Genomic DNA, 14,151 nt, shown 5'->3' on the forward strand with positions numbered 1-14,151 from the left:
TTTGCCTCTTCCTCCTTTGTTAGAGTACTAGTAATTCCTCCATCGGGAGACTTCAAATAGTTCTTCCAGTTTAGTGATCTTCAGTCTTTTCTTCCATTTTATTTGAGCTGATATATAATTAAAAGAGAAGGGTTTGAACTCAAATATAAATAAATTCATTTATTACCTGTTAGGTATTTCGTATTAAATGACGAGGATACTGCGTCCTGCGTCCATCTTAAATTCGAGCCCATTAAATAGGTATATAAAAACCCCAGTAGCGTATTCCATTAGTGCAGACGGGTTTACAATTCCAATATAATTCACAGAAAAGGTTACAGCTCTCCAACAGACGGGCCATTAGCTGCCGAGATAACATACGAGTATTATCCATATTAAACCAAAACAATATTGTAAATGCGATCTGGCTATCTGTTTGTAACCTTTTTGCAAATAAACGGGTTAACAAAGCTAAATAAAATGTGACGTAAAGATAGATTGTATCATGAGAAAAGTCAAAAATACTTAATATTATAAATGCGAAAATGTTTACAAGTAGGCTCAACATATATTGATGAAGAAGGTTGAAAGCAAGAATGGATATATAAACTATCTTATATCTCCAAAAAGCAGACAAAATCGCGGGTAATAGCTAGTATGCACATTTTTTTCATTGTTATTAACTCGAGCGTGAACTATTAATCAAGGTGCCACACCACATCAAGTATACAAAATTAAGTGCCAAAAGAAAATAGATTGTAGCAACTCGGTTATTGGCCGTTTGATCGGACCCTCGTCAAAATTTGATAATATCTAACATAACATAAATTACACATGGTAAACAAAAGATAAACTTAAATGAAGTTTGTTTGCTTCTAAATATAATTAAAATGAAAATTGGCGTCATCTAAATAATTAACATGCTTGCATATAATAATAATAATAATCTCAGGACAATTCACACACACAACTAGATGGCGTTGTTGACACAAGTTAAGCTAGCTAAAGCTTGTGTTATGGGTACTAGATAACTGATACATATACATAGATTTTTTTTGTTGTCAACACATATGAAAATATATTATACATAGAAAACACCCAGACCGATACAAACAATTATATATGTATATATATACTCATATTCCTTCGATTTGCCGACGATATAAATGTTTTTGCTCAGTAGAGTCTCACAAGGAGTAGGTCTTAAAATGAACATGGACAAGACGAAAATTATGTTAAACGTCCAACCTGCTCCCGTAAAAATCGGAGATCATCGAAATTGTCGATCACTACGTATAAGCAAACTATCCAGCTAGGTAGATCCAATTTCGAGAAAGAGATCAATCGTCGAATCCAACTCGGATGGGCAGCGTTCGGAAGGTCCGATATATCTTTTCGTCCAAATTTATATCAAGACGAATTTAAAATAAAGATTATAATCTTATCAGAGTCACTCAGAGGGATGAGGACTATGCTGAGTTTCTCTTGATTTTTAGCCCGAAGTATATATCTTGTAGGACAGAATAGAGTGGCGACCACGGACCGGAAGACGCAGCGTGGGAAGAAGGTGGACCGACGATCTGGTCAAGATTTGGACGCGAGCAGTACCGATCGTCGTATATATATAATGATGATGATGATGATATATAATAAATATAAAAAACGATCATCGGTCGTAAAGCGGGTGCTAGACTGCTTGACCACCGAGGTATATAGGTATTTAAAATAAAATTATAATCTTATCAGGATGGGACGTGATTTTTTTTGTATATATCTTGTAGAATAGAGACCTGCGAAAAAACCACTTTACGTAATGCTATATATATAATTAAATATAAAATAAATCAAAAACTCTGGGCAATTAACACAGCGCCATATAGTCCCACTGTAAGCAGAGTTTGTGTATTGGGTACTAGACAACTGATATGAATACTTCGTTTTTTTTATAAATCTATACTTAGTATACATAAAAAATACTCAGACCGATACAAACAGTTATACTCATGAATACAAATGTTTGCACCGTGCGATGATCGAATCCGCGACCATCGGAAGTAAAGGGGTGCGCTAAATCGTTAGACCCTCGATCCCATCATATTATTAAAAAACAATATAATTCCTGTTATTTGTATTTATTATGTGTCCAAATATGTAAATTTTTCTGGTAAACTTTCGATTGTTATAATTTAGAGTTTACTAAATTGTTAGAGAATACTAAATATGAAAAGAGTCACACACATTTTATATTTAGTAAACACACTTTGGTCCCATTCTTCCCCCCTCTTTCCCCTGTTTACCCTTTATAGGTATGATTCATATGACATAGTTACCCAATATTTCGATAATATATAGTTGTCCTTATATACGAGTATATATATACAGGCAGGTACACTAAACTATTTAAACCACATCAAAGTGTCGGGCACATGAATTTCACAAGTGTTTTCATGCCTGGCTGACTTTCCGAGGTCTTGCATTCACTTCGACATACGGGGTCTTCCTTTGAAATTGTATCCGTTCACAATTCACATAGTGTGAAATTTGTAATGGATTTGAAGGATATTTAACATATTTCTTAAACTTATATTAGACATATACTTATCTACTCCATATTAAATTACTCTCTTGGTTTAAAAGTTTGTTCGAATATGAATTTGAATTATGTAACAGTTTTGAATTCTATCTTATCTTACGTTGGTTGCGGGTTCGATCTCCAGAAATATATTTGTATCGAAATAATTATTATTGAGCATATTTTAATGTATAATATATAATAGGTATTCCTTTTATGTGCACAAATAAACATGAATTCAATTGTGTAATAGGTAAACTTTATATTAGTATGTATGCTTAATAGTATCTTAGATTAAATGTTGTATTAAAAATATTGCTATTTAACATTGATGTTTTAATATATACATAATTCATAAAAAATGCATTGAAGCATAACAATCGGTTGTCTAGTTCCCATAGCACAAGCTCTAGTAGATTAGATCTAGGACTAGATACGGCTTTGTGATAAAAAACAGAATGAACGAAATAGTACAAAATAACAAGGTTATTTTATTACTTATTTCAGTAAAAATAATTGTTCACAGACTAAATCGTAAAATCCGATTTTACCGATGACCGGATAACAGAGTACATAGCCTACTTCGCTTTGGATTAATACAACTTTCAAACAGTGAAAAATAATCAAATTGGAGTTTTTTTCCCTTAACACAAGCCTGCTTATTTTTAATAAAGCTTTATACTGCATACAAAATATTGACTTTCTTAATGAGATTTACTTTTGATATTGCGACGCTCTTATGTATTTATTGTATATATTAATACTAGCTGACTCGAATAACTTCGTCTGTATCACACATTCTTGACTTTTATCCTTATATTTCGCTCAGTTTACATAATATCTTTTTATATTATGGACTATATATTATTCTGATGTATAAGCTTTATTACTGTAAAGTTTCATCAAAATCCGTTTCATAGATTTTGCGTGAAAGAGAAACAAACATCCATCCATACTCACAAACTTCCGCGTTTATAATATTTATACTTTTAGGTAAACAACAGCTAATAAAATATATAGGCATTTAGTATTACATACTTAGTAAAACCAATAATGGATACCTCATAAATTTATCGAAATGTGTGAACTATCAGTTACCAATACCGATTATAAGTTACATTAAATTTTTAATTTAATTATATAAACGTTATGTGTGTAATTACAAAAAATAAAGGAAAGAAGTTGATCACTGAAAATAGACAATACAGTTTCACATATCAGAGCCAAAGTTAGAGAACAGCAGAGTGTAAATATAATAATAAATACATAATAAATTTAACGACCTCGGTGGTCTGGCAATTTAGCACACCGCTTTACTTCCGATTGTCGCTGGTTTGATTCCTCGCACGGTGCGAAATATTGTATTGATGATAATGATTATTTGTATCAGTCTGGGTGTTTTCGATGTCTTTAAAAAAATTATCTAAATATTTATATCATTTGTATCCGTAACACAAGCTGTACTTACAGTGGGACTTAATAGCGCTGTGTTAATTGTCCAGGGTTATGTATTATAATAAGTATATTAGTATCAGTAAGACATATTTAATTCTAGCCACGTGAAAATATCAGACAACTACGGACTGGTATACGTTGATGTATTCACATAAGTCCTATTATTGCTACCCTAGTTTCAGACGACGGTAGGCTATTGTGCCGGCCGTCGGAAGTCACAAGGCGGACGTTAAGCTTTCAAAGCGAGGTCAACCTTTATACACACGAGGGAAATCTCTTATCTACATACTTTTGTAATCTTCATATATTTACCTACGTAAACGGATAATGTATGGCGTACGAACTATTATATAAAAAATACATCGCACGCCTTCCTTACAATATTGCATACTGTAGAAAGTAGAAGAAAATATGAACTAGACTTTAAAATTGATACTTTAAAGGCGATGTTCTGTTACTGACAATTCTTTCCATTCACAGTCGATTCTACTACATACTACATACATTTAACACTAGTTGTGCCCGCGGTTGTATTAAATTTATAGCCTATTTATTATTCTAAAACATAAGATATATTACTGTAAAGTTTTATTAAAATCCGTTCGGTAGTTTTTGCGTGCAAAAGTAACAAACATTCACCCTTCCATCTTCCATCTTCATCCACTCATACTAACAAGTTTTACGTTTATAATATTAATAATATCACACAATGCTACATAATCATAATTATGTGCGTTAATTGGTAATATTATCCAACTACAAAGAACTGTGGTTCGTAATTGAACTATATTTTTGTGATCTATATTCTAAAATCTCAATAGATTTTTAAATCTGTTTATAAAGTTTTAATTGGTTATTCTGGTTTGAATAATATTGATATTGATTATTTAAACGAAATCGTAAATCATTACAAAATATTAATAATCCACGCCGTAATTATGACATTCTAACTGTGCCCGCGGTTTCACCCTCGTTTAAGTTCAATATATAAATTTCCTTAGAAAATATAGCCTATGTGTTATTCTAATGCATAAGCTATATTACTGTAAAATTTCATCAATATCCGTTCAGTAGTTTTTGCGTGAAAAAGTAACAAACCTCCATACTTACAAACTTTCGCCTTTATAAATGATAAGATTAAGATGAATAAATTTGTATACATATTAATTTATGTAATTTTCTTTTCTGTTAGAGAAACAATAAGGAGTTTGCATTTGATTAATATTTATATTTATTGCTGTCAGGTACCATGCGGCGGGCCTGTTGGCTGTTATTGGCGTTGGTGCTGACGGACGTTGCTTGCGAGCGCCCCGAACCCGACCGTCCGTTAGATCTCGTCATTGGTGAGTATTTACATTAGTTCCTAGACGACCAAGCATCGCATACTAATTTTTTTCTGTAATATTGCCGGCTCTGTAGTCTATACTTGTAAACATAAAAGAAACATTATCAAAATACGAAATATTAGGAAAATAATATTATTTTATTTATTGAACCTATTTACGTAAAAGAATAAATATATTATGTACGTATTATGGAATATACAAGTAACTAAGTCAGACCATTACGTTCCACAAAACATCTGTTACGTAAACACAATATTGCCAGTACAATAAAACATGTTATGACGGGATATAAAACAATAATGGCCCACAAAAATGAACTATACCTGAAGATTGCTTCCCCAATAAAGCGGTTAATTACGTTAGACTCGTAGACTTCGTAGGCCCGCCTACGAGTTGCTACGGAGCGTCGCAGCACGTAGCAAATTACTTCGTAGACAGACGCGCGTAATATACAATCCACTATTGGTAATAAAGAAATTCCTTTACATTTTTTCACTTAAAATTAAGTTCAATAAATAAAATATTACACCTTCCATACTGTTGTCCCAGATAGAAGCCACTAGTCCCTTTTATTGGGAGGAAAGGGATCGTTATTAATGTGCAGGAAACGGGGTATTTATTCTACATTATAATCGTGTGGAGGTCAGCCTGACATGGTAATTTACCCTTGGAAACTTGTGGTAATTTTCCATTTTTTTTTGTCTGACAATGGAATGGTGCACCCTCCTGCACTAACGGTTTATGCTGGCGGAGCACTAATGGAGGACAATAATTTAGCAAGATGGTTTCCAGGGGGAACCACGTGGTGATCAAACTGACATAATACATTGCTAGCAATAAGATCGTCGATCCACATTACTAACTATCGCTCCCTCCCCTCCCCCCCCCACCCCGCGGTAATTTCCCCAAACTAACTGGCTCATTTTCTTACCCCACTCATTTTCATGCTCATTTTATTATCCTCCACTGGTGCCCCGCGCGCCATATACCATATCACTCTGGAATCCTTTCTCCTAAAACACATTCAATTAAAACAAAATAAACCTTCCTTTTAAGTACCTACCTATTATTTTGGACAATAATAATGAATATATTTATTATAGAAAGTCCTGGAATAAAAGGTCACTAATGGATTTTTGTACTGATTTTAAGGGTAGGTTCCCAACCTACCCTGTACAGGGTTAATGATGGATTTACATATACTTTTCTCTTCTCTGTTTATATAAATTAATGAGTACATATACATACGGCAACGTCCTCGGTGGTCTAGCGGTATAGCACAACCTTTGCGGATTCAATTCCTTGCACGGTACAAACATTTGTATTCATGAGTATGATTGTTTGTTTGTAATAGTTTATTGCAAAACAAAATTATCAATAAAAGGTCACAATTGACTTGGACAACGTGGACTTTTGCTTCTAAAAAGGGAAAAGGAAGTAAATACACGTTTTGTGGTATTCAAAAAGATATTAATGATGGTATCATTAAATAGCCACTTCAATAGCTATGCAAATCCAATGAGCTATAAAAGCTAACTAAAGCAAATAGAATTGTTACAAAAAGAAATAGATACGTCATTCAATATAAGGTCGTTAAAAGCTAGAAAAAATTAACAGTATTTTAGGAAGAATCCACAGTGGATTCTCTACTGATCATTATATATTAGAATGTAAACAATAACAATTACCCATTCAAATCTATAAAGACCTAAACAAATTGTGTTCACAAACTTTATGCGCAAATAAAATTATTTAGTATATTAAATAATACTAGAAAAGTAAATTAATTATATAGATAGATTAGCTGTTCCCGCGACTTCATCCGCGTGGAATGTAACTTTATTTTTCTAAACATTCATTACCTGAAAAAAAATTCCCGTCAAAATCGGTCCAGCCATTCCAAAGATTAGACGGAACAAACAGACAGACATACAAAAATTGTAAAAAATGGTATTTATATTCATTTGCATGTAGTAAAAAATGGTTATTTCATAGATATATAGATTAGGTTTATACATTTACGAAATAGGTGATCTATTTCGTACTGTAGAAACAATTTTCAATGTTAGTTCTACAAAACTATATGCCCAGAACAGTCAAAAGCAATTGCTAAATGCAAACGGTGAAAATAAATAAAACCATTTTTTATTTTATTCGCTTTGTTATTGAACACAATGAGTCGGACAAAGATGAGAGTGGATTAAAAAAGTTTACTCAATACGTCCAATTGTTATAGACAAAACTGGGGGAAAATAAATAAGAAAATATCAAGAAAATGTTTTAGTTCAATATATTGAAAGAAAACCTATTTTATATTTAAGTACATCTGTAAATCTAGTAATATAGATAGGTCCAGCTGTTACTGGGTATCAACCGTAATTATTTCCTTTTGATAAAAAATTAAAAAGTTTAACTTTTAATTTTATCATAACTTAAGCAATTATGTTTTAAATGTTGGCATATTTAAAAATATCGTCTTTGATTTATCAACTTACACATGTATTTATTTAATTTCAGGCATTAGAGAATGATTATGTAAAAATCATCGAAATTTCTAAGTACCAGATTTACGTTTATTAATAGTAAGATTAGTTATAAAATATTTTTTGATAAACCCATTTATTTTAATGGTAATATAAATAATTAAAATCTATATAAATGTATCTACCTGTAATTAAACTCTCACCATATGTTAATACTCATAGTATTAATATCGCGCATACTGACATGACGCGCTCGTCATCCTACTGCATCTGTGCACCATGCAACATTACGCATCTGTGGCGGATTAAGTTTGCGCGGGAAAATTACAAAAGAGAACAAAATGGCTTCTTCTGCAGATGTAATGATAAACTGTTGTACTCCTTATTCTTAATTATTTTATACTGTTCTGCATATCTTTATATGTCTGTAATTTCCTTTTTTATATATAACTGTAGTTATTATTTTAATAAATGTATATATGTGTATATAGTAATTTATACCAAATTTATACCCGGAGCTGACACTCCTAAACTACTTAGAATGTCCATATATACTCTTAACAGTATCTGTTTTCATATCCATTTTTTAATTTTAATATATGTATAACCAATATACAATAGTTTTTATGTAAAAACAATTTTATTAGTAAAAAATATATTTAGCTAAAAATATATAAAGGAAACATTATTATTCACTGTTAGTTAACGAGTACGTGCCTTTGAGCGTTGGCAAACTGTTTTAATTAGCGGCACGATTAAAATTCACCGTGGAGTCAGTTTTCTCTATAAAAGCGAAAAACTGCTTTTTCCCTATCCATGCATAATCATTATAAGAGATATTAACATACATTACAACGGTTAACATGCGCATTTCTAATTCGTCTAAACTTACTTATTATTTATTCATAACAGGGGTGCTAACGTACGAGGTTCCTCGTACAATTGTGAGATTTTTGGCTTTTGGTACGAAGACATTTTCTTAGTACAAGTTTGTACGAATCAAATGAAATCAAATCATAAATCTTTATTCACATAGATCTATTACAGACTTAAGAGTCAGTCTATCGTAAGTGATATATCAAATTTACTATCAGTTCAGAGTGCTTTCAAGCCAATAACTGAAAAGAGACTCATCTCTTATTCTTTTCAAATGAGCTTGTACAATAACACAGATTCAATTTTAAACTAATTTAGGGAGAATTAATGAATATATACAATTTTTACTTATAAAAATCTGTTAAATTACTATGATGTACGAAGTTATAGAGCCGTTGAACTGGTATCTGAGATTTAGTCACATTTATTATTTCTTTGTATAAAGTTGACAACCCTGATTCTCAATGTGAAATTCCTCTGTGTCTACTTAACATGTTATGAAATTATTACATTATCATATTCAGTCAATCAAATTATATAACATACCTTATTTTTAACCCTATATTTCAATATAATAAAAAAATACTTGCAGAAAATTACTAAAATATAATGTAATGTATATATGGACTCTATTCTCCGCATTTAGCCTGTTAATAATTAAAATATCCATAAAATGTGTGAATAGTTTTGAAGTTATAAAAATCAACCGATTTCTTTATATTTCAATATATTTTAGAAGTATTTACTTTCCAATAACAAATTGTAGTTAATTTTTAAAATGTTTTACACTATGTGCGTACGTAGGTTCAAATAATGAGATATTAAATTTAATTTTAATTTAAGATATTTAAAATGAACGTGAATGGAAGTAACGCAATAGGACGTTCGAAGAAAATATAAATTGACTGTTTTACAATATTACTAAGAATAATAATTATGACCAAGAATTAAAATATGTTAATTAGAATACGAGTATTTTTTATTTAAAATTAAAATCTTTGTTTATAAAGGATCATATTATATTATATTACTTATACAATATTCCAGAACATTATTTTATATTATCAAATACTGGTAGAAAATAAAAACATTTGTTCTGTTTTTTATTCATGAATATGACGTTATATCTGGGGAAGCAATTTATATACAAGTAACATGGTACACAATTTCATAAGAGAGTTATTCCAGAAATTTCCGAGATGTCGACAACTCATCGCAGTGTTATTAATACTCATTTGCTAATTTATTCCTTTCCTTATGGAGTAATTATAAGCTCACATCTTGCAAGAGAGAAATAAAGACAAAGTAGATATATCTAAAATTACATATGTAGTTATTTATCTCTCGAGGTCATAATTTGCATTATTAAGTTACAAGGAATATGCATTATATTCATTAACTTACCATTTGATTAGTCTTTCGCAAGCACTCAAGTACACAAGCCAAAATCACTTAAGGTAAAGAAATGTATGTTGAATTTAATAGCCCTGAAGATGAATTACATACACTCGCATCCGTATTATATAAGTATGATGAACGGAAGGTGATTGTTAGTAATGTAAATTAATAACCCCATTGCTAGCAATAGTACAATGTCAGATTGCCAACGCGGTTCCCCCTGGAAACCATCCGATAAATTCCTAGATAATTGATCACAATGGACTAACCGACCTGACCTCATGGAGGATCGTCGACCGATCGTCGTTGAGATCTTTGGGGAGGCCTATGTCCAGCAGTGGACGTCTTCCGGGCTGCGATGATGATGATGATGATGAAGCCACCCTTAACACTTAGGGTTATAAAAATTAGTTATAAAGATATTCTCAGACCTACTGAATATACATGTAAAATTTCATTAAAATCGGTCAAGCCGTTTCAGAGGAGTATAAACACAAAACCTGTGATTCGAGAATTTTATATATTAGATTAGAAATTCGAATGTCTGTAATTTGAGAAGGGGAAAAATAATAGATATAAGTTTGTGCAGATGAGGTCGCGGGTAACAGCTAGCTATAGCTATCTTATAAACTTGTCTAAGAACCTTCTGTTTCATCTCGCCATCTCCGCAGGTAACGAATTATAAAGCGCGCGATTGATATAATATTCTGCGGGAGTTACGCGACAAATCGAATCATCCCTTGATCCGAAGCACGGATGTGGAAGTTAATACTTCCTCTTTCCCGAAGACGGATATCCCTAAAGCGTCATGTTTATTTTATCAAGGCGTTAAATATTAAGTTTGTTATTTCCCGCGCATATCTAAATGTAATCGGTCACAGGAATGTAGGTGCGTAAGTAAAATTATACAAGCTGTTCTCGCAGATTCGTGCGCATATATAATAGCTCGTGATTCAAGAAAAGATTTTTATTTCTTAAAGATCGGCAGCGCACTTGCACTTGCGAGTGCTCATGGGCGGCGGTAATCATTTGCAAATATGGGATGCCCCAAGCTCGAATATTTCCTATGCTATAAAAAATCGGGAGCTTCGTAATCTAGTGGTATTCTTAAGTTTTTTTGTTTGCGATCTTATTGGTTGCGCTTACGGTATACTTATTGTGGATTTTGAATAGCATGTTTATACAAATTACGGGTACAATGTTTGGAAGGTTGTTAAAATGTCTGGGACCAGTAATCAGCCGTGTAGTCATATAATTTCTTTGTATAATTGTACAATAATATATATGTTATATAACCGAGAATTATTAACGTCGCAGACGCATCATATTTCAATAATCCTTCATGTATTTGAACAGAAGTCGACTGATGAATAAGGCAGCGCCACCTACCGTGTCCAATTGTCTTTAAACCAGCCAGGAATTAATTTAAATATATAAATAATAATAATAAATATACAAAAAGAATAATTGAAATTGTTCAAGCCGTTTAGGAGTAGATAGGTGTTAAACATACGTACAGAAGAAGTATATATATTAAGATATGTCATTGTAATAAGTTTTGATTACGTTTTAAATATAAGTAGGGTAATAATAGCCAATTCAAATCAGGCCTATTCGGATATAGAAAAAAATATTAATATTAAAAGTTCAAAGTCACGAGAGTTCATGTATACAGCGTTGTAACAACACACGAAATAGTTGTCATTGACCTACTTGCTCTATTACCTATAAGAACAGCCTGGGTTTCATTTTACTGTTTACAAAAAGAATTAAAAAAATAAACGACTTATTTAATGCAATTTCGTACAAAAACATTTGCAAGTAAAAGTATGATGATGATGATGATGATGATGATTAAAATTGTGGAAATAATTTACTTGTACTTGTGAAGAATTTGTTATATTGAATTAATAATTAACACTACCAGTTCTTATTAACAAAAATCTGAAGAGGAAATGTACACAAAAATTCATAGACAATATAAATACAGCGGAAATAGATACTTGTGTATGAAAACGTTGTTATTTTTAGTTTAAAAAATACAAAGTAATAATATTCTAACAGTAAATAACGTTGCTTTCCGTTAATTTGTTTTGTAACGTATTTTTTAATTTTATTTTGAGAAAATGAAGTACTGTCAAACATATGTGGCATATATTTCACACAGAAATTATTAAAATAATAATAATATGCATGGACAATTCACATAACGCCATACAGTCACAAGTTAAGCAATTTATTATGCGTTCTAGACAACTGATACGAAAGAGAGTTTTTTTAGTTTAAAAGCCTATATATATGGTAGATAGCCTCCAGTCCATTACAAACAATTATATTCATGAATGCAAGGATTTGCATCGCGCGAAGAATCGAACTAGCGACTATCGGAAGTAAAACGGTGTACTCAACTGTTAGATCACCGTTCCAGTAGTAACGGATAATTATTTCTATAGTAATAATATTTTTTTACCATTAAAACTCTAGTTAATTAGAAGTAAAAAGAGATTAAACCTTTAGAAAGAAGTAAGTTTATTTGATAAAAATATAGGTGAATCCACTCATACATAATGCATCGGACCTCTCCTGTGGTGGAGTTAGTTGGTAACAGGAATAGAAATGTCAGTCAGCATTAATACTCGACAGACTCCCATTTCAATCGATAAAAGCAAGTAGATATACATACATTTTGCTTCACTTTCCGTAGGATATTCGACCTAAATAAACATACGTACTCATGTCGAAGTATTACAGATTTATCTCTACCTTACCTTGCCTATATAGAAATGGTGAGAATCATTTCTAAATGAAAATAAAATACGTATATATATTATAATATATTAACACATTTCGTAATTATGTCGGTGTATTCTGGTTTCCTTTAAGTTTCACTTTAAGAAATATTAGTCTATTTTATCCAAATTTGTTGATAAATAATAAATTTAAGTAAAATATAAATAAACATAACAAATAAAATTGAATTTTTATAGATAAAATTATATTGTTACCAAAAAACAGATTAAGTAATATATATTACAATATTACCTTACTTTAGGTATGTAATATTCTGTTATCTGTTCTTTAGGTTATGGACAAAACTGAGTAAAATATATGAAAAAAAAACCTTCCAAGTAAAACTTTTACAAATATTTTATAGTTCTAAATTAACCTTTATATAAGTAGTTTGAAGCACTCTACATTAAAATATAATTTATATTTTAAAACTGTACTGTACTTAGATTTTTTATAAAATTGGAATGATAAAGCTGTAATCACACATGTATATTATATATGGTTTATAATAAATAAATATTTCTTCTTTCTTTCTTTATACAATATCACATTATCATTTTACAATCGCGTTACCACACATGCGTTGCTAATTCATAGGACTAAAATGTTCTTTACTCTATTCTGTAATTTCACTGCCCAGTTTATTTCAGTCTTGAAATAAACTGATGCACCAACTAACACAGACTACTTTTTACACTCTACCTCTTTAAAAATGAATTATCGTACAGACATAAAAATATTATTATAATTAAATTGCCCTTCCGCAAAGAGTAACTGAACTGAAATATCTGCTGGTGTCGGTGAAGTGAATTGAAATGGATATATAAAGCAGATAAAAGGGTACGTAACGTAATAGTTGCTCATTTCTCTGGAAACTCGTCTAGGAAACTACCATTAACATAAAACAGAGTATGAAAATGTTATTTTATCTTATCTGCTATCTTATCTTTATGAAATTAAAGGGGATGTTGCATCAATTGATGAATTATTTAAAAAAACTGCACATGTTAATCCTCCTTAACACTGTGCAGAGAATAAATAAAATAAAAAATATATTAAATACGAATCTTCATAATATAGCATATATATATATATATATAGATTTACATAAACCAAATATAAATACATATTTAATAATCTAATTTGTGTTCCAATAATGGTGTGTAAAAATAAAAAACAATGAGAAAACAGGACACAACGTAATTTACGTTTGAAAGAAAATCTACACGTGGCGGCTTTAATTTTAATTAGC

At 30.9% G+C, this 14,151-nt stretch overlaps 1 protein-coding gene across 1 annotated transcript in view; it reads left to right on the forward strand.

Moving 5' to 3' along the window:
- LOC131852453 (thrombospondin type-1 domain-containing protein 7B-like) overlaps positions 1-14,151 on the forward strand; it is a 98,861-nt gene that overhangs the window by 26,773 nt on the left and 57,937 nt on the right. The window contains exon 2 of the mRNA XM_059203108.1: positions 5,251-5,349. Within this exon, the coding sequence (XP_059059091.1) occupies positions 5,256-5,349 (94 nt within the window). The 5' untranslated portion in view covers positions 5,251-5,255. The remainder of the gene's footprint in view (positions 1-5,250; positions 5,350-14,151) is intronic.

Source organism: Achroia grisella, unplaced genomic scaffold (genome assembly GCF_030625045.1).
Source record: "Achroia grisella isolate CSIRO2021 unplaced genomic scaffold, CSIRO_AGI_Agris_v1 utg853, whole genome shotgun sequence".
Taxonomy (NCBI): Eukaryota; Metazoa; Arthropoda; class Insecta; order Lepidoptera; family Pyralidae; genus Achroia; species Achroia grisella.